This window comes from Penaeus monodon, chromosome 7 (assembly GCF_015228065.2).
Source record: "Penaeus monodon isolate SGIC_2016 chromosome 7, NSTDA_Pmon_1, whole genome shotgun sequence".
Classification (NCBI taxonomy): domain Eukaryota; kingdom Metazoa; phylum Arthropoda; class Malacostraca; order Decapoda; family Penaeidae; genus Penaeus; species Penaeus monodon.
In genome coordinates, this window is record NC_051392.1 from 27837765 (window position 1) to 27860264 (window position 22500).

The 22500-nt window shown below is 44.5% G+C and overlaps 1 protein-coding gene across 6 annotated transcripts in view; it reads right to left on the reverse strand.

Moving 5' to 3' along the window:
* The window catches only part of LOC119575188 (hornerin-like), an 82392-nt gene that overhangs the window by 26884 nt on the left and 33008 nt on the right, over window positions 1-22500 (reverse strand). For 5 of the 6 annotated variants that reach the window (XM_037922677.1, XM_037922680.1, XM_037922674.1 and 2 more), the window contains 4 exons: window positions 17606-17925; window positions 9829-9950; window positions 8024-8192; window positions 6584-6777 (listed from right to left, as the gene is read on the reverse strand). In XM_037922677.1, the coding sequence (XP_037778605.1) occupies window positions 6584-6777; window positions 8024-8192; window positions 9829-9950; window positions 17606-17681 (561 nt within the window). In that variant the 5' untranslated portion in view covers window positions 17682-17925. The remainder of the gene's footprint in view (window positions 1-6583; window positions 6778-8023; window positions 8193-9828; window positions 9951-17605; window positions 17926-22500) is intronic. The other variant, XM_037922679.1, reaches the window with a different exon arrangement.

A 22500-nucleotide genomic window follows, 5' to 3' on the forward strand; every position in this document is an offset into this window, starting at 1 on the left:
ATCAAAATCATCAGATCATCAAGACGGAAATGCATGGTATAAAAAAAATTATTAGTGGAAATGGGTCATTTACTTGGAGGGGGGTTAAGAATAATAAAATAATCACTGTATATTAATTAAAGTAATTTCTTCATGGAGAATGACTCCTGTGAGAAAATGCTTCCGTAATAACTGCACTATAACGTCATGTAATCATAAGAGATGCAACAATGCAATATACCTGATGTGTCATTAGCTTTCAGTACTCCTCATTCATAAAAGAAAAGGTGAAAGTGAACAAGGAAAAGGTAACTAAGAGTAGGTTGTGATGGTGATGATGATGAAAATAATAATAATAATAATAATAATAATAATAATAATAATAATAATAATAATAATAATAATAATAATAATAATAATAATAACAATAATAATAAAACAACAACATTAATAATAACAATAATAATAAAGTTCCCAAGTCACGACGACGACTATGATGATGATGATGATAAAAATAAAAACAACAACAACAACAATAATAATAACAATAATAATGATAAAAAAGTAAAAATGAAAATAATAATAATAATAATAATAATAATAATAATAACAATAACAATAATAAAAGTAACAACAACAACAATAAAAATAATATTACCAGTAATTATAATAGTAAAATAATAAATTCCGGCTGCTCATTTGTGCTTCTAAATGGAATAAATGTAACCCTAAATAGTGCTTCTGAATCGACCATATTTTACATCAACAGTTTTAGAGACATGAAAAGCACATACGTTTCCTCACCACGAGAAGAGAGACAATAAAGACAATAATTAATACTTTAAACTGGTCGTGAAAAGGAGACTATTGCATATATGCCAAGGAAGTATAGTGTATATTTCACGGAAGGAGCGAAAATAAGACACACTCTGCCCAAAGAATCTTACAAAAAGTGTAACCCTTCCAGGAACTTCTGCCCCGCCTACCCACCTGCCTATGCATGGAATGTGGTGTCGCCATAAATGCCATAAGTAACACGTGGCTCTACCTAGAAAGCTACCATCAATATTCCATGTGTTTTCGTCACTAGTGCAGGCGATTTGTTTACCAACACGTCAGAATGACTAGTTTTAAAATTAAGGAAAGCGAAAAAAAAAATGAATATACTCCTCGCGTTCTATGGTATGGAAGCGGGCAGACTGGTTATAGCAGGAATGAAACAGGATAAGAGGTCTCGCACTCAAGATGACGGCCGAAAATAGCATTTTATAAATATTCGATACCTGGGCTTACGAAGTGAATTCTTATGAGCGTTTGTCACACCATCAAAAATCTAGCGACTTACACACATGTCACTCTACACATCACCTAAATAAAATTAGCACAAACATAGACGATAGTATAACACTGAAATAGTAAACGAGCTGAATAAAAATCAAAAGGATTGATCAATTCTTCAACACACGGACAAGTGGAAAACCTCCTTCTAAGACTGTGCCCCGTGTCAAGGCAGTGCACCATGGCCTGGCTTTGACCTACGACCTAAGAGTATCGCCGTCCGTGTTACAACACAAGTGAGGCCGAGGGTGGAGGTCACAGGAAGACACTATCCACAGGAAGAATCCGAGGTTACCCGCCTAAGGTCACCGATCATCTCTCTCTCTAAGCTGTTTCCGACCGATAATTAGTTTTAACCTTCGGAATATTACTTGCAAGATTCTTTAGATCTGATCTGATGGGAGGGGCACAGATTTCTCGATTATGAATATATGTTAATTTTTCTAAAGTGTGGTCATTGCCTGTCTTCTGTAAACCTTGGTCTCGAGACAGACCTTGCTTACTTCCGGTATTCTTGTCTTGCGTTACTGCTTGTACAACAAAGAAAGAAAGAAAGAAAGAAAGAAAGAAAGAGAGAGAGAGAGAGAGAGAGAGAGAGAGAGAGAGAGAGAGAGAGAGAGAGAGAGAGAGAGAGAGAGAGAGAGAGAGGGAGAGAGAGGGAGAGAAAGGGAGAGAGGGAGAGAGAGAGAGAGAGAGAGAGAGAGAGAGAGAGAGAGAGAGAGAAGAGAGAGGAGAGAGAGAGAGAGAGGAGAGAGTGAGAGGAGGAGAGAGGAGAGAGAGAGAAGAGAGGGAGAGAGGAGGAGAGAGAGAGAGAAGAGAGAAGAAAGGAGGGAAGAGAGGAGAGGAAGAAGGATACAAGAGAAAAGACAACAGTAAGACGAGAGAAGCAGAGACGAGTACACAAGAGAAAAAGAGCGAAATACGTAAAATACGCTCGCTCTACCTAGGTCCACGCCAGCTGTACAGTTCCTAGCATCAAGCTTAAAAACCACAAACGGCAAGAAGTGTAGACCCGAGGGCCACAAGGTATCTGTGAATCCCGCCCCACAGACACCTTGCCGACCCTATATGGGCTGAGCGATTATAGTGTCATGGGCCAGCCGGAACGCGTCGAGGGTGGGAGGTATGCATAAATATATGTATCTGGCTATGAATACATGTGTCTATCTCTGTATCTGTCTGTATATATCTTTGTATGTAGACTAATGGATAAATGAAGAGGGAGATAGATAGATAGACAGACAGACAGATAGATAGATAGATAGATAGATAGATAGAGAGAGAGGGAGAGGGAGAGGGAGAGGGAGAAAGAGAAAGAGAAAGAGAGAGAGAGAGAGAGAGAGAGAGAGAGAGAGAGAGAGAGAGAGAGAGAGAGAGAGAGAGAGAGAGAGAGAGAGAGAGAGAGAGAGAGAAAGAGAGGGGGGGGGGATAAATAGACAGACAGTTGCCCCTATGACAACCCCTTGGCCCATTTTTCCACCCATTTCACCTTCTTGCCTACTCTCCCATCCTCTCCCCTCCACTTCGCCTCCTGCCAACCTCCTTGTCACCTTAACTCCCTATTCAGTTATTCCTCTTCCTCTCCCATATTCTACCTTCAGACCACCTTTCTTGTCCTCTTAACTGGGTATTTTTTTTTCTTTTTCCCCTCCTCCCCCTTTCGCTTTCTAGCCCACCTGAGAGAATACGAGGGGGTCACTGAGGTCATCGAAAATCTATCTACAATAGGTCAAAGGTCAACGTGCCCTTCACGGCGGCTCTGGATTCCCTCGATGCTCCGACCTTGACAAGGCCACGTCACAAATACCAAACTCCAGGTTATGTAAAAAGATAAAAATATGCAAAAAATGGACGGAATGTCTGTCATATAATCGCGAGGTTAACACGAAAATTTCTATAATCCATTTTTTTATATTACTGTTATCCGCAGAAATTTTGGTGTGACCATCTGGTGTTATAATTCTGGCTCTGGAACAAGTCTTCAGGTATCTTCATAGGATCACTCCTTAAGTATACGGCAAATAAACGCAATAACAATTAGAAGTAAGTACAATAAAAAAAATCCTTCCCATTTCTGTTTCTTTACAACCTTTTTAAATCGCACATAACCCCGCAGTGACTAGCCGCGGACATAAATACAACGCGAGAATTCCAGGAGCAGGTTCAGTGCCTCAGTTATGGAGCTCTGAAGCCCTGCCTTTCATCAGCCAGGGAGCGACATCGGAAGGCTGATTTTAAGGCCGACGCGACGGAGACTTAGGAGTGAATTCTTCGCCGCCGCGGGGGGCCTTGTCTCTTGTGGGAGATGAGGACTCGCTCAGTAACTAAAGGATTTCGATGCGCCAAATTATGTACATATACATGTATATAAAACTTATATATATATATATATATATATATATATATATATATATATATATATATATATATATATATATATATATATATATATACTATATGTATGTTTGTGTATGTGTATGTGTGTATGCATATGTATGTGTGTGTGTGTGTGTGTGTGTGTGTGTGTGTGTGTGTGTGTGTGTGTGTGTGTGTGTGTGTGTGTGTGTGTGTGTGTGTGTGTGTGTGTGTGTGTGTGTGTGTGTGTGTGTGTGTGTATTTGTGTGTATGTGTGTATGTATGTGTGTGTGTGTGTGTGTGTGTGTGTGTGTGTGTGTGTGTGTGTGTGTGTGTGTGTGTGTGTGTGTGTGTGTGTGCGTGTGTGCGTGCGTGCGTGCGTGCGTGCGCGTGCACTTGTGCCTGACATCCAAGAGGAACAATTCTTAGTGGCGACCAGAGTCGCGCGTCCCGCAGCGGCGCTCCCGGACGCCGCGAGGGAGTCCGTTCATCCCGCCGGCGGGGAAGAGGCAGTTCGTGAGTCCAAACGGAGGTATGAAAGCGGCAAGCCACACGTGCGCTTGGCGACAGGCTCCCCATCCTGCCTCCTTCCTCGCTGGCACTCACGGCCGCCCCAGCAAGCGGAATTCAAGGCCAGCCCGCAAGCAGGTTAATATTGCGCAGCAACACCATCCTCCCCGTGACAGAGAACGCGAGGGAAATCAATTCACAACCGCTTAATAATTCCGAGACTAAACAAATCCCAAATATCGGTGGGCATTCCGTCAATAGACTTTCCAGATCCTCCTCGTGGATTGACTGCTCGCACGCAAAGGTTCACGACCTCAAAATGCTTGGCGGTGTCAGTGCGCGGTCATGACTGGGCTGCTGGCACGCGACTGATCAATGTCATGAATAACTGATAACGCTTCTGTCAACGCACTCTCTCGCTAGCCCATTCTCGAAATATTTTCGGTAGTGCCTAAGAGGGTAATTTTTCGTAAAGAAAATACCATAATTGGTATTGGGGTCGTATACATTACCTATAGTTCCGTCTCCCCTTTGCATGTGAAAACTTTTATCCATCCTGAAGATCTCTTATTCAGGGCCAGCTAGATGCCACCCGACCAATTTTAGACCGAAAATCATCCAAGTCTACAAACAACTTTTGACCCATAAGATATGGATGGCGACTTCAAGTCCATAAAATGCTATCTAAACAAGCCTTAACAAATATAAGGACCATAAAAATAGCTCAGCAGCCCCCGCCCGCCAGCCCCGAGCTGCTCCTCCCGATAATTGCGCGGGCGACGGCGGGGCTGACCCTGACCCACTCCGACGCTGATCCGCGGCAGCCCTTTGACGCCCTCGAAGGCGACACGGACGCCCACCGCCTCCGCTGCCCACTCGAAGCACGACCTTCGCTTCGACGGACAGGTATGTACTTTTAACCTGCTAGATTAACCTACTTACCGGCCACATGTACTCATGTGCGTGTTTCAAGTAGACATAAAAGAACAAACATTCATTCACACATAAATACACATACACGAAAACAGATATCTGTACACACACACACACACACACACACACACACATACACACACACACACACACACACACACACACACACACACACACACACACACACACACACACACACACACACACACACACACACACACACAAGCCATCTGTGTGAGGTAACAGCAGCGAGAAGGCGGAGGCGGTCACGACGCGGCTCCATTACGGCCAGGTCACGCTGTGTTATAAACGCAAAGGTCACTATCACTTCAAGCACCGCACTGCCCCCATGATGCAACGTTACTCGGCTGTAATGACGACGCAGAAAACTCCAGTCATGTTGCAGAGTGAGGTAAAGGGAGACGGAATGCATGCGGTCCGGATATTTCTTTATTGAAGGTCTGTTAAAGCTGCCGCACCAGACATGCTTTCGAATTCTATTGTACGGTGCGGAATTTTAATTTAATTTTCAACCTTTCTGACGAGACTACAATAGGCTGATGCTCCACATACGCTAATTGCAGGATGAAGCATATTGTCAGCAGTATGGTAAATATACTAATCTCTCCATTGACAGTGTAGAAATTGCTGCATAATTTGATAATACTGCAAGGAAGTCCAAATTGTGGATATTTTACAGTTTCACACAATGCTTATATAATTGTTGATAATCAAACAGTATTTTACATTTGGTATGCAGCTTACTTTAATCACAGTTTTTTCTCCGAACATCATTAACCTTGCTATAAAACTAAACATCAGATCAAAGGCATCACTGACTCCCTTCCAGCACGTGCCTTTCACGCGTCGGGCGCCCGCGGCTTCCACGCCCACATGTCCAGCAGCGGAGTCCCCCCCCCCCCCGGCATTCCCCACCTCTGGCCCCCATCCTATGGGTCTAACGCGTGTAATTGATGTGAATAAATTTCACGGTCATTGTCACCATAATACGTCTGGCACCGTGCCACGTCTCGTAATTCCTGGAAAGAGCATAATCATGTACTGGAGGGACTCGCGCTCATGACGCTCCAGGGAGCGCGGCAACGCCAAGGAAATAAATTCAAGGAGCAATAACGCACTACCAATTATTGCCTAGACTGGCTAAAATTACACGTAATACACAGTTTCAAGTCTCATATGAATATATTTTGCTTTCAGATAACAAGAGGCACTATGTTTACATGGTCCGTTTACTGAACTCATTTTTGTGTTGATAATACAACAGACATATTTTCGATATCATGCAGTCTCATTTGTGTCTAGACGCGGTGGCAGCGGAGGGGGAAGTAGCTCGCAACGTGAAGAAGTATTCCCTGAAGGTCAGCGTCCCATGCCAGCTATAAAGGAGACCTTGATATTACTTCCCAGGATCGACCAACAGACTTACACATCGGCTCGCGTCACTTACCTTCGTGCGGTTCTTGAGGCGCTCCACGGCTTCGTTGTTGGCCGGCGAGCGGGGCAGCCTCGTGCTCTGCTCGCGGCACCAGCTGATGTGGCGGTCGGCGGACTTGGGGCCGAAGTGCCGCTCGCAGTGCGGGCAGCGGACGTAGTCGGACGGGATCGTGGACACGGGGGCTCCGGGGCCGTTCTCGCCGTCGTCTGGACGGGAAGATGGCTCTTAGGGATAAGGGCTGGTCGGGCGACGGCAAATGTCGTCGTAACCTTAAATTTCAGTGTGAAACTTTCGAAATGTGTGCTGTTATCATGTTTATCAGTTTTACAAAACGTCTCCTGATATCTCTCTCCCTATCTCTCATATATTAAAAGAAATACATATATGCATTTGTCAATAAATTCGCTACTGACAAGTAGAGTAAGCTGTGAGTCCGCCGGCATTATCCCTAACATCAGTAACATTTGTTATGGTCGAAACATAATCTTCAAATAGTCTGGCGGTTTCTAAAAAACTACAGGTTCTAACACGCAAACTATAGTACGGATTTCAAAGACAAAAAGGTGTAACGTTTACGTGATTCTTAAGCCAGAAGAACAACATTTGTACCTAAATATATAACCAGAAACAAAAGACTAATTATATTTACACACGCATATTGATTTTCCACTCTCAGGCACATCTAGTTGGAAAATTTTCTATTAGGTAAAATACATCAAACCTTATCATAGCTACTTACCTCATACCCCTACTCATTCATTCAATCTCGACTATCACATTCTCTCTCCCCTTTTGGACGTTCGTCTACATTCCCCTTCGTCCAAGCTGGCCATCCGCCCTTCTTTAGTTAGACAATTAATCTTTCTACTTTCCTCATCTTTCTTCTACAGCTGGTTATGCACTCTTCTTCTCCAGCTGTCTTTTTTCTCTCTCATTTCACTTCTTCTCCAGGTAGTCACTGACTCTCCCTCTACACCTGGCCCCTCATCTTCCTAACTTCGAGGTAGTTCATCCCCCTCCTTCTACAGCTGGCCACACACCCTACTTCTCCAGCTGGCGCACTCACCTCCGAACATACAGACTCTTTTTTTCCCTTCTGGTCATCTATTTCTACCCATCCTGTTCCTCCACTATTTTTACCATCTGATCCTCCACATCCACTCACCCTGTCTTCTTAATCAATTTCTCCATCTGGCTATCCACATCCACTCGCCTTCTGCCTTCACCTTGTTTCTTCACCAGGCCGTCCACATCCACTCGCCCTGTCCCTGACACGTTTGATGAACTCTGTCCCTCCACCCTTTCCGTCTACCTGGCCATCCACCTCCACTCACTCTGTCCCTCTACCCTTTCCCTTCCCTGGCCATCCACCTCCACTCACTCTATCCCTCCACCCTTTCCCTCCCCGTGGCCATCCACCTCCACTCGCCCTCCACCACCCTCGCTACTCACTCGGCGCTCCTCTGGCGGCGCGGATGGCCCTCAGGAACTCCTGGTGTTTCTCTCGCCACTTGGACTTGTTCTTGGGCGGCTGGCTGCTCTTGCTGTCGGCTTTCCCTCGGCCCACGGAGGTCGGCGAGACGTCCAGGCCTTCTACGCGTTGCTTCGTCGAGTCAAAAGTCTTGTGTAGTAAAACGATACATGTGCCATCTTAACATGGATGAATGAGAATGGGAGGCGGAGATGGATTCACGAAAGGAAGATCATTCGTTTGTTAAATATAAGAAGAGAGAGGAAAAAATATAATAATAACGTCTTGTCGTTTTATCACGTCTCTTCGAGATTTATTTTTTTTTATTCTTATCGGGCATGCTTTTTTGTCCTGCTTACGTGCTATGTACATGTTAATCGTAAACATTTCGTCAAAACAAAAGAGAATAAACGTAGAATAAATGAAACAGAAGAGAGTGGAAAGAAAGTTAGTTTGTTATTGAAGGCAAGAGGAATAAAAGCAGATGGCAATGGAGGTGAAACTGGATGGCTGATGGCAAAAATGATGACAATCAGATATATAATGCATATAAGACATTGAGGTCAGTGCCAGTAATGTGAGTAGCTTTAAGGATATTAGTGTGCGTGTATGTGTGTGTGTGTGTGTGTGTGTGTGTGTGTGTGTGTGTGTGTGTGTGTGTGTGTGTGTGTGTGTGTGTGTGTGTGTGTGTGTGTGTGTGTGTGTGTGTGTGTGCGTGCGTTTCTGTGAATGTATATGCGAGCGCGCGTGCACTCCCACACATACAGGTATAGGTATGTGTGGTTGAGAATGAGCGTCAGTGCGAGAGGCCCGGATGCCAGACCAGGCGTGTCCAATCTCCCAGGAAGTTCCGAGTCATGAGCACTTCTCAATAAGAATCTTAACAAGGCAAAGGACACGCCATACGTCCTCCTTTGTGGAGAGCTCAGCAAGGCCGGGGACGTGGCTTTAATGAAGTCAGTATTCATGTAATACGATGTTGCTAAGGGCATAGCACTGCAAGGATCATCTCGGCATGCTAGAGACCCGGTGTTATTAATATTATTATTAGTTACATGATGTCTGTTAGATATCGGTGATGTTATTCTTGTGTTATTCCTGTGTTATAGGCAAGGCGATGCTAGGGACCTGGTGTTGCACTCGGTTGGAATTCCGCCAACTTGTTCCTTTTGATAACAAAAGGCGTGAGGATTTTTTCCCTTTGTGTAAGGAAATGAACGTAAAAGATGAGGGATGAGGAATATGGAGGGAGAATGAGAGGAGGAGACAAAGGAACAGCAAAATGTAGAGGGGAAGAAGGAAGCTGAATAGGATGTGAAAGAGTAGAGATTAAGATGGGAATAAAGAATAGGAGATTCTGTAGATTGGAAAGGGCGAGGTGGACGAAGAGGATGTGGAATAGGTGAAAGAAAAAGGAAGAGAGGGAGGAGGAGGAGGAGGAGGAGGAGGAGGAGGAGGAGGAGGATGAAAAGGAGGAGGAGGAGGAGGAGGGAAAGGAGGAGGAGGAGGAGGAGGTGAAGGTAAGGAAAAAGGTAACTAAACAAAAAAAATAAATCAAACTGAATTATAAACTTACAAATTTTGACACCCGCAGCTATTTCCAATTTCACTAAATAACAGAAATAAGTATTACCTACATCTGTAATACTTGAAAGATATTTAGAACGCAGGGTATTAATGCTAAATGACTCCAGTGATAATACACCACAACGATCTCTTAATAACAGAGCGACCCAGGTGCACCAGCCCTCCAGCTCAGCCGTTACAACGCGCCTCCCAAGCTTACTTTGCGCTTCTTGGTGGACAGCTTCTCGCACACCCTCCTGTGGCGGTCGAGGGCCTGCGGGTTGAAGGTCCGGTTGCAGATGGTGCATGGCAGCAGCGTCGAGGGACCGTCGTCGGGGAACTCTGGTGGGGAGATAACGGGGAGATTTTAGAGTTCAATTGTGTGGCTCTGGTTTGGCTTTGCTTTGGCTTTGTTTGTAAGGACAACAGAGTTTGTGCAGGAAATACTTGTTTCTCTCTTTTTTTTCTTTTTTCTTTGCTATGTCTGCAATGTGTTAAAAAAGCGTGCAGTGTGGTGGTAGCCAGGAATACTTTTAAAATTTCTTATTTTATTAAATCACTAGTGCCCATGTGTATGACAACGGAGATTGTAAGTGGACGAGCGTGCAGTGACATCTAATGGCCAAATTATAGTAACTGCGTTATTGTATGTAATTAAATGTACCCTGGAGTATGACTAATAGGACTATCATTATTTGAAGAAAAAAATGTCTGCATAGATTAAATATTTGCATGCTGTGAATGTAATGCTAAGGATGCAAATACGTAAAAGCACGGTCCATTTAACTCAATGCAAACAAGCAATTCAGGAAAAGCGACCACGAAATAGTGCTTGCGGTGAAATACAGGTAAGAGTTATTGTGCTAATGGCGGAGTTCAAGTGCGTGTGTTTGTGAGGAGTCGCAGGATGGAAGAAGCAAGGCCGTGGAGAGCGTCCAGATGGAGGCGAGGGTTCGGAAGCAGGGAGAGAGGGAGGGCACGGAGGCGGAGGGGCGGAGGGATGCAGGGGCAGGAGGCCGGGTGACGCGATGCCCCGGGCGTGGATGCTGGTGGTGCTGCATGCTGGGGACGCCGGGCAGGTGCTGGGGGCGGTGTGAGTGGGGAGGGAGGGGCAGGGGCGAGGTGCCATATTGGGAATCAAATACGCATATTTCATAACACTAACTACTGTCTCCCGGGCACGCGGGGAGTCTCATACAAATGTAAATTTTGAGAGAAAAAGGAGAAGTAAGATGGAAGACAAGGTGGTTTTGTACACACTAACAAAAATACTTTGGTACTCTAAGGCAATGGGTCACGCCATCGTTTTTATTAGGTACACTACGAAACATTCTTAAAAAGACAGCACTTCAAAAAATACAAATGCGCATTCAAAGACAGGTATTCCCTAAAATAATAAATACAAATATAACCAGATTCACAAACACACATACGAAGAAAAGATCGTCTCGTAACATATATAAACAACTTTTCTTCTTTCAAACACACTCAGCTTAAAATTCCACATAAGAATGCACAGTTGCACATCAAAACTAAACAACACTCAAACATGCGGATTGCACACTACCTCACACGTTACGAACACCGTGCTGTCACAAAATACCTGGAAACACTCACTTTTTCTTCGGCCAAGATCTTGAGTCCAGATCGAGAGAAGAAATAAGAATGGTGTTAGACTAGCAATACAACACGGATATAGTGGTGCTCGCCTTACCGTGGAATACGAGGTTAAAGGGTCACCAATTAACACAGATCAATTAACGAAAATAATTATGTGCGGGGTTGTGATGTACGTGCATTCGTGTCGAGATAAGCAAATGAATATAATAGTGAGGCTAACTGGTATTTATAATGACAACTTGTTTAGTATTTACAATGGGAGTACTGTCACCATCGACCGCTTGCAAGACTGCATGATAAATAATAGTATAATGATAGTGACAACAGGTGGTGGTCATGATGATAACGATGATGATGACAACGTTGATAATAATGATGATATTAATAGAAGTGGTGAAAACAAACAATTATAATAATACACTATCACTAACAATAACAAAGACACCACTGATAACCATGACACGATGGCGATGCGGGACGTCGACTGAAATATTGCCAAAATATCAATTTAAAAGTCGCAAACCCACTGCCGCCAACAAAGGTGGCCAACAGTACGTCTTGCGGCAGCAAAAGTCGGCGCCATGATTGCTGAATGGCGTGCGGCCAAGACAAGTTTTCACTGCGTTAGCTAATACAGGAACCATCCAAAAACATATTTCCGTAATATGAACAATGGCACTGTAACTTCACTTGCAAATTTTAGGATATGGCAGCATTTGTGTATATAAAATGATATATGATACATATATTACATAAATGATCCAAACACTTGATTCTAGCTTCAGCTTCAAGACTAAAATAAAAACACCGATGTTCCAGGTAGACAGACAAACAGGAAATGGAAAAGAGAAAGGCGCCCTAGCATGTCAAAGATGTTTAAATGGAGTCGTCCAGGACAGCCGTGCGTAAGAAAATGTCGTTGAGATAAACAAGGGCTCGGGTAGAATGGCGAGGCTGTCGGGGTAGAGAGCATAAAGATGTCCCTGTCGGCCCGAGGTGCACGAGGGTAGATAGGCAAATGCGTGGGTAGGTAGGTTGGTAAATCAGTAGATAAGCGGTGAATAGTTGGATTGTTAAGTAGGCAGGTATGCCGGTATGCAGGTAGATAGGTGGTAGGTAATTGGTGGGAGCGGGGGCAGAGGGACAGAGGGAAGGTGGTGTTACAGACGAGAGGGAGGGGAAGAGAAAGAATAAGAGAAAGAGAGAGAGAGAGAGAGAGACAGAGACAGAGAGAGACAGACAGAGAGAGAGAGAGAGAGAGAGAGAGAGAGGAGAGAGAGAGAGAGAGAGAGAGAGAGAGAGAGAGAGAGAGAGAGAGAGAGACAAAGAGAGAGAGAGAGACAGAGAGAGAGAGAGAAGAGAGAGAGAGACACAGAGAGAGAGACACAGAGACACACACACACACACACACACACACACACACACACACACACACACACACACACACACACACACACAGAGAGAGAGAGAGAGAGAGAGAGAGAGAGAGAGAGAGAGAGAGAGAGAGAGAGAGAGAGAGAGAGAGAGAGAGAGAGAGAGAGAGAGAGAGAGAGACAGAGAGAGAGAGACAGAGACAGACAGACAGACAGACTGACAGAGTCAGACAGAGAGAGAGAGAGAGACAAAGAGAGAGAGAGGGACACACAGAGAGAGACAGAGAGAGACACAGAGAGAGAGAGAGAGAGAGAGAGAGAGAGAGAGAGAGAGAGAGAGAGAGAGAGAGAGAGAGAGAGAGAGAGAGAGAGAGAGAATTAGAGGACAGGAGAGATCAGCCGGCAGTGGCAGAGACGCAGGAGCAGTGGGCGAGCGGAGGTGGCGGCGCTGGAGGAGGAGGAGGAGGGCAGTGGGCGGCTCTGGCAAGATGTCAACAGACGGCCCCCGCGCGGCCCCCGATGACTCACCGGGCCAGGATCTCGGGACTGGATCCAGCGACCCTCCGAGCTCCTAGGGTCGGAGGAGGATGGCGCCGACCCGAGGGATGAAGGTGTGGCACGAAAGCGATTTCACGAGGGCTGTCCTACAAATCCCGTCAGTTGCCATTCTTTGGCAACTCGTAAGTAGCTTGTGAGGGACAGGGTGGTTACTGTGCCTCCAGGTGGAGTCGAGTGGGGTGGGGCCTGGCGGAAGGGGGTGGAAGGGGAGGGAGCAGCCGAATGAAAGGGCAGAGATGGAGGAGGAGAGGCAGGGGGATCTCTGGGATGGCGCTGCTGGTCTGACGAGTTTGCCGTGGCAAGCTTACGGCGGAGGGATCTCTATGGGGCCTCGCGAAAAGGCTGGCATGGGCTTGCGGTAACGGAGCCCTTCCTTTTACCTAGGACAATACAGTCGGTATTCGCATTCACACACACACACATGTGTGTGTGTGTGTGTGTGTGTGTGTGTGTGTGTGTGTGTGTGTGTGTGTGTGTGTGTGTGTGTGTGTGTGTGTGTGTGTGTGTGTGTGTGTGTGTGTGTGTGTGTGTGTGCATGTGTATGTGTAAGAACAACCATGGCCATCCTTTGAACTTGAAGTCCCCGGAAATATCGAAGGGATGTTAAGGTGAGGGAAAGGCAGACACGGAGGCCGCCCGGACTCTGAATCATGGGGACGGGTGTGAGGAAAGTGAGGTCATGAGGTTAGGTCGAGAACTATATTAGCTGAAGATGAGGTAGTAAAAGTAAGTACCAAATTATAGGCAGAACATGAGTTACAACAGACTGAGTCAAGGGGTGAGCTTGGGTGAGGTTAAACAGCGAATGGAAAAAAGAAGAATGATGAGACACACGCAACGCCTCAAACAGAATAACCGACGGAGAAAACAGATAATAACAGCAAAAAGCGGAAAATGTAAAATATACAAACAAACAAAAAAACAACATAAAATTTTAAAAAGTCCCCCCTATCTCTTCAAGACAAAGCTCAGGCAGATTTGTGCGTAATCATCTGCCCGAATTTTAAGTAATTATGCATCGATCTCTCCGGTTAGGTTACAACACCAAACTCCCCCAAGTTGAGAATTACGCAAAACCTAGCGTAAGGACACCGCGAGCTGCATAAAACCCGAGCATAGCGTGCTTAAGGCCCGTCATTACCCGTACGTGTGTGTGCGATGCGCTTGTCACTTCCTTTGTGAAGGAAGGAAGAACTAAATAAAAAGAAAATGGTGGTGATGGTGTGGAAAATAGGTATGGCGATGGTGATTGTACTTGTGGTGATGACTAAGGTAAATATTCATTTAGACATTACTGACAATGGTGGTGATTATAATTATGATAATAGAGATAAAATAATAGTATCTGCATTAGTGATGGTTATTATGATGATGGTAATAATAGTAATAATGATGATATTGATAAAGACGAAGAAGATGAAGAAAAGCAAGATGAAGATGAAGATGGTGATGATGTATTAATAATACTTTTAAATGGGGCAATACATTTTCTAAACCATCACCTCTATCTTGGAATCACCCAAAATCAGGCAGGGAAAGAAAATGTATACATATAACACATAACATATAATACATAATATAACATATACTATATATATATATATATATATATATATATATATATATATATTACGCACGCGCGCGTGCGCGCACGCACGCGCACACACACACACACACACACACACACACACACACACACACACACACACACACACACACACACACACACACACACACACACACACACACACACGCGCGCGTGTATACATACATACATACATACATACATACACAAGTAAGTTATATATATATATATATATATATATATATATATATATATATATATATATATATATACACACACACACACACACACACACACACACACACACACACACACACACACACACACACACACACACACACACACACACACACACACACACACACACACACACACACATATACATATATATATATATATATATATATATATATATATATATATATATATATATATATATATATATATATACACACACACACAAACACACACACACACACACACACACACACACACACACACACACACACACACACACACACACACGCACGCACGCACGCACGCACGCACGCATGCATGCACGCACGCACACACACACACACACACACACACACACACACACACACACACACAACACACATAATATATATATATGATATATATATATATATATTATATATATATATACATACTACATACATACATACAACATACATACATATATATATATATATATATATTATATAGTATATATATATATATATATAATATATATATATATATATGCAACTAAACAAAGACACAAACGTGGTCGAGTAGTGTAAATGCAGGAGCAATGACCTAAATAAAAAGACGTTCAGAGAAAAAGCAATAAATGATCATACATATATGCAAACGTCATCCTTTGATAAGAACAGAACGAATTAACGCTCCTCTGCAGTATGTTTAATGACTCGTGTGATAATCATGTTGCAGGAGGACATAATTACGTGGCATTTGATGATTCAATTATGACAATGAATTCCGGTCAACCAAAAGGTCAATAACACGTCAGTAAAACAACAGCTGTTTGGGCTTCCGAAAAATGACAAATAATCAAGGCTTCTAATAATAACATTCACGAAAATAGTTTATAGCCTCGATTCTTAACAGATATCTATCTGTCTATCTATCTATCTATCTATCTATCTATCTATTTATCTATCTATCTACCTACCTACCTATCTATATATATATATATATATAAATATATATGTTTGTTCAACAGCCATCTATTCCACCGCAGGATCTAGGCCTCTCTCAATTTATTAGTGAGAGGTCATTTGGCAGTACCACCCTTACCTGATTAGATGCCCTTCTTAATCAACCGCGCTTGTGCCATGGCGGCGACTTCCCCTACGACACCTACTTACATACATACATATTCACACACATACACATACATGCATGCATATAAATACTACATACATACATACATACATACACACACACACACACACACACACACACACACACACACACACACACACACACAACACACACACACACACACACACACACTCACCACACGCACACCCACACACACACACACACACACACACACACACACACACACACACACACACACACACACACACACACACACACACACAAATGTATACATATATACATACATAATGTGTGTATATATATATATATATATATATATATATATATATATATATATATATATATATATTATATATATGTATATATTATAATATATATATATATATATATTCATACCACACACACACATATAATGCATAGAAATATATATATAAATATAAATATATATATATATATATATATATATATATATATATATATATATGCATGCATATATGCATATACATATACATATGCATACATGCACATAAACACACACACACACAAAGACTATCTGACTTCAAGAATTCTAGTATTAACAGCAGCAAAAAAAATCATTTCTAGCATCCTCGCGACCTACAACAACAGTAGCAAAAATAGATTCGTTTCTAACCTCGAAATTCCTAACAACAGAGCTAAAAAATAAAACGCTTAGAACCTCTAACTTCGATCAGCAACAGTAAAAAAAAAAATTGTTCCCCACCTTAAAAGGCAACGTAACTCCAGAAGGAAATAATTAGAAATGCAAAAAATGAGACAGAAAAAAACCCTTCGTGGCTCTGTTTGCCGGAGTAAAGTGTGCAACAAACAGGCTAATGAGATAATGAACACCTGACGTAAGAAAACGCTAATTAATCTGCAAATAGCTCAATGCGTGTGAGGGTTACCATGACAACGGTCAACGCCGCAAAAAAGGACAAGAGCTATTTCGGTAAGAATGCAATGCGGATTGTTGCAAAGAGGGAATTGAGAGTGAAAAGTGTGATACGAGGAACGGTTAAGGGAATGACAAAATTAGAATGCTGATAATAATGAAGAAAAATGATAATGAAGAATAAAATATTGATGGTGATAATGATGATGACGATGACACAAAAATTGCAACAACAACAACAATAATAATAATAACAAATGGCAATCTAAATATTCAAAGGGTGTAAAATATAGCACTGAGGATTTGAAATTTGCATCATAGAATCGATCACAAAGCAGCAGTAATCACATAGCAAATCAAAAACTTATCCTCATAGATTAGAGATCATAATCAATGCCGCGCTATAACCGATAATACAGATCATGAAAGGAAAAAAATAAAGCGTAGCCAATACACCAGCAGATCTTAATAAGGAAGGTACATGCCTCCTGCAGTCCCCAGAAGCTCTCTGAAGTCCCCTGAAGCCCTCCGAAGCCCCCAGCAACCCCCGAAGTCCCCGGCGCAAGAACCACGTGCTCACCTGGCGGCAGCTCGGGCGGGGGCTGGAAGTGCGGCGTGGCGGGGTACTCCACCCCTCCCTGGATCACCTCGGTCATGGTGGCGGAGGTGCTGGCACTCTGCTATTGAATTCTGAGGCGTGGGAGTGGATTCGGCGTGGGCGTGAGGGTGCTCCGATCAGCGACTTGTCGGGCGTGTCTCGTCAGCACCTTCACTCTTGATGTAGTCACTCATGTAGGCTTCTTGTTGCTGTTTCTCGTCGAAGTTTTTTTTTTCTTAGTGGAGTTATCCCCAAGTGCCCGGCGGCGGTGCTGTCGCAGGATCCCAAGGCGGGCTGTGCACCTGCGTGAAGACAGAGGTTTAAGTCAGTCATGCACTTGTTAAATGCGGAAGCAAAAGACTGTGCATTTAAGTATAGAACCAATCTTGTTCCTGCTTTCATTGTAACTGGGATACTATTCTTAGCCAAGAATGTGCATGTTACAAAAGAAAAATAATAAAGATGAATTTAAACTCTATAAATAGCAAGTTTTCGTTAGACACAGGCCTTGCAGATTCATTCAGTCACGGGAATCAAAACATTAGTCGAACCTCAAGTGTCACATTTGCCTAAACGTAATGAAGAACAACCTTTCCTAGTTATTACAAGATTATATTCATAGATTATAAACGGAGGCTGGCCGAAAAAATCTATTTGTTCCCATGTATACACCGATGAAAACACATGGACACACCACATTAAAGACACGCACACACGCGCCCGCGATGTGAGTCACGCGCCATCACGCACGCACATTCCCTCTCCCCCCTCTCGCCCATCTTCTGCCGCCCTCCCTTTTCTCTTCTCTCTTCCCTTTCCGTCTACCTGGCTATCAAACACTCCTTCTCTGTCTGTCTGTCTGTCTGTCTGTCTGTCTGTCTGTCTGTCTGTCTGTCTGTCTGCCTGCCTGCCTGCCTGCCTGCCTGCCTGCCTGCCTGCCTGCCTGCCTGCCTGCCTGCCTGCCTGCCTGCTTGCCTGCCTGCCTGCCTCCCCCCCTCCCTCCCTCTCTCTCTCTCTCTCTCTCTCTCTCTCTCTCTCTCTCCTCCTCTCTCTCTCTCTCTCTCTCTCTCTCTCTCTCTCTCTCTCTCTCTCTCTCTCTCTCTCTCAGTCTCTCTCTATCTCTCAGTCTCTCTATATCTCTCAGTCTCTCTCTATCTCTCTCTCTCTCTCTATCTCTCTATCTCTCTATCTCTCTCTCTCTCTCTCTCTCTCTCTCTCTCTCTCTCTCCCTCCTCTTCTCTCACTCTTTCTCTCACTCTTTCTCTCACTCTTTCTCTCTCTCTCTCTCTCTCTCTCTCTCTCTCTCTCTCTCTCTCTCTCTCTCTCTCTCTCTCTCTCTCTCTCTCTCTCTCTCTCTCTCTCTCTCTCTCTCTCTCTCTTACCAGCCATAAATCCCTACTAAATATCTTTCCATTTATCTTCCGTGCGAGCGTGTATGTCCGTGTGCTAAATACGCGAAAAAATCCTGTGTCATACAGAAGCTATAACGAGGACACATCTTGCAGAGCGGCGACATGACGACAACATCGAAATGGCGCTAATGAAGTGTTGGACAAAAAGGCGAAAATAAAAGCCAGCGACACAAATGAGGGCGATCGAATGGAAGACCTAGATAGCTCCACAGCCGGCACAAACACAGCACGTTATTTGTACACAAAACAAGGGGGAAGCGGTCTATCGAGCCCTAGCCAGGCCGTCGTGTAGGCAGGGTTAACTAGGCTTAACACTCTAGGTTCTACCATGTCGTTCATTATTCAACACCCTACTACACAGGGAGAGAGAGAAGGGTGTACCACAATAAATGGAGCAAGAGCCTACTGGGTAATTAAATGCTTAATAGATTGCCTACGTCTAGTCTTGTGGACACGGGAGGTCATCTACTCCATTATCTATTTCGACAGTACATGTAATCCTGAGTAGCTCTTTGTCTATCTTGGTAATTTTCCATTCTTCCGTTCCATTTCCCATCTTCTCTCTCTCCCTCCCCTGTCTTTCTCGTGCGGTCATTCGCTCTCACTTTCGTTCGCATCTCGCTCTTACTATTGCGCTCTCTCTCTCTCTCTCTCTCTCTCTCTCTCTCTCTCTCTCTCTCTCTCTCTCTCTCTCTCCTCTCACTCTCACTCTCCTCACTCCTCTCTCTCTCTCTTTCTTTCTTTCTTTCTTTCTCTCTCTCTCTCTCTCTCTCTCTCTCTCTCTCTCTCTCTCTCTCTCTCTCTCTCTCTCGTGTGTGTGTGTGTGTGTGTGTGTGTGTGTGTGTGTGTGTGTGTGTGTGTGTGTGTGTGTGTGTGTGTGTGTGTGTGTGTGTGTGTGTGTGTGTGTTGTGAACGTGTGTGCATGCTTATGGATCCACCTTCCGCTCCCTTTCCGTCCCTTCCTTTTCATGTTCCCTTTTCAATTTCCGCTTCCCTTTCCTCTCCCTCTTTGCACTTTCACTCTGAACCGTTTCCTCCCCCCCCCCCTTCTCCCCCTTGATATACTGAAAAAAAAATATTAATAATCAGATACCAAGAAACTAATCCCCACATCGTGAGAGTACGCTTCTCACCGCACCCCCCCCCCCAGGCAAGCAGCACCCCTGAGGAAGGGACGTGTCGCCGACGCACGCTAACATGCAAGCACTAAAGACATACTGTATTCTCCCTCCTGCTTCCCCCCTCCTTGCATAATCCCAATTCACTCGAAGAAACCCAGCCTAAATATACAGCGTATTTTTCGTTGGTGTGATGATATATTTTGCTTCGTGAAGATTACTTTTTTTCTAGCGTTGTACTTACCTGCTCTTCATTCTGGCTCTGCGTCTCGGGGCCATAAACCTCCTCTCACTTCCGCATTGCTTTCGTTATTTTTTTTCCATGTCTGCTTTATTCTGCTCCTTTATTCTGACGTTTTAGTTGGCCCATTTAGAAAGAATTTATAAGCAGGAATACAGGTGTCATTTTATATTCGTATTTTAGAAGGCCTTTTCATCACCCTTTCTAGGAAAACACAGACCATCATAACGAGTTATCTTTTTCCAAAACGTCTAAATCAGAAACCTGCTAGTTATTCCTAATCGACCCCCCCCCCCCGCGTAAGGGCACTCTACCTCCTTACGCAACCTCCCCCCCCCCTCCCTCAGCGCCTTCCCGTCACCTCAGCGCTGATGCTAATTGTCTCATTATAAAACATCGGTTCAGGGACGACGAGGAAGGTGTGAGTTACTGCGGTTTTATCATTCATTCTCTGTGGCATCTTCCGTGTCTGTGGTGAAGGTAATGTCTGTGAGTGTGTGTGTGTGTGTGTGTGTGTGTGTGTGTGTGTGTGTGTGTGTGTGTGTGTGTGTGTGTGTGTGTGTGTGTCGTGTGCGTGTGCGTGTGCGTGTGCGTGTGCGTGTGCGTGTGCGTGTGCGTGTGCGTGTGCGTGTGCGTGTGCGTGTGTGTGTGTGTGTGTGTGTGTGTGTGTGTGTGTGTGTGTGTGTATGTGCGTGTGTACGCGTATACACAATCCATACACAAACGCAATATATATGCCCATGTAAGTGTAAGAGAAAATCAATACCGCGTCATTCGTTCACATACAAACAGACCAAACTTCCTCCGACTTCTCGGAACAGCCTAATACCGGTTCCAGCCCCTTCCCCTGGCTCAACCTCCTCACCGCCTTCCTCTGTCATCAATGAGTAAACTGCGGATCAGTAAACCAATATCCCTCGCCATCACCCAAAGTTTCCCCGAATCAATACGAACAGGTCACTCACCCCCTTACCTATCCGCTCGTCCCCACGACTCCAACACAACAGTACATTTTGGCGTTTAATTATTAACATTGTCTATATCCTCCATTTTTAGCATTTCCCCTGCATGATTCACAGTCTAAAGAGGAAATACCTAATGAGAGAGATGTCCTAGGAATGCATGTTCTCCTCTCCCTACGACGCGGCATGCATATCTCATGGCACCTTCCTTTACCTCCCTCCCCACCCCCTCATCCCCCTCCCACGCCCCTCACGAACACCCCTCGTCTACTGCTTCCCCTCCACACCTCTTCCTCCGACCCTGTTCCCCTTCCCATAGTTTCTACCTTGTTCCCCTCGCCTTTATCCCCCACCCCCTCCCAGGTCCCCATCCCCTTCCGTACAATATGGGTCTCGCATGCTGTACATTAGGAAATCGATACAGACATCTGCGTTATGAGGAGTGCTTTCGTTGGAAAACGAGGCTTTGGCCGTGCGAAGTGTATTTTCTCAATAGCGAAACAGATATTAAATATCCAAAATAGGGAGGCAAGTGTCTGAGACATTCACCTGCAAGTCCAGACGGATGTGGCCGGCACCGCGTGTGACCCCTCACCCCCCTGGCCCTCCCCTCGTGCAGCCACGTGCGTTCTCTCGCCCCCCTTGCCAACACGCCACGCCGCCTCGCACGCTGCCACAAGGCCCGGCACAGGTGGGGCGGCCATCTTTCTTCTAATTATAATATGCCTTAATAACGTGATTACTATTAACTGCTAATTTCCGGGAGAGAGAGAGGCCACGCCAAAGATAGTTGTCGCGCGAGAGAGAAATATGCGATTCGTCATCCTCGAAATAGCTTGGACTCCTTCTGGCGGGGTTTTCGATCCCATGCCTGTCTATCTGACGGTGTCTGCTTATCGACCAATTCGTCTGGTATTATGCACGTCTGCATGGCTACCTTTCACGCGCCTCTCAGCCACGCAGCGGAAACGAAATGTTACATACTACGAGTTTCTTGAGTTACACCTTGATTCACCCTGTATGCACGAAATCACCTTAATTTCAATCCCTATCCCAAAGATTATATAAATGGAAAGATTTAAACGCGCATTAACTGTCGATTTCAGGTCCGTTTTCTTCCCTCGGGACGCGCGTCTCTCAGTGA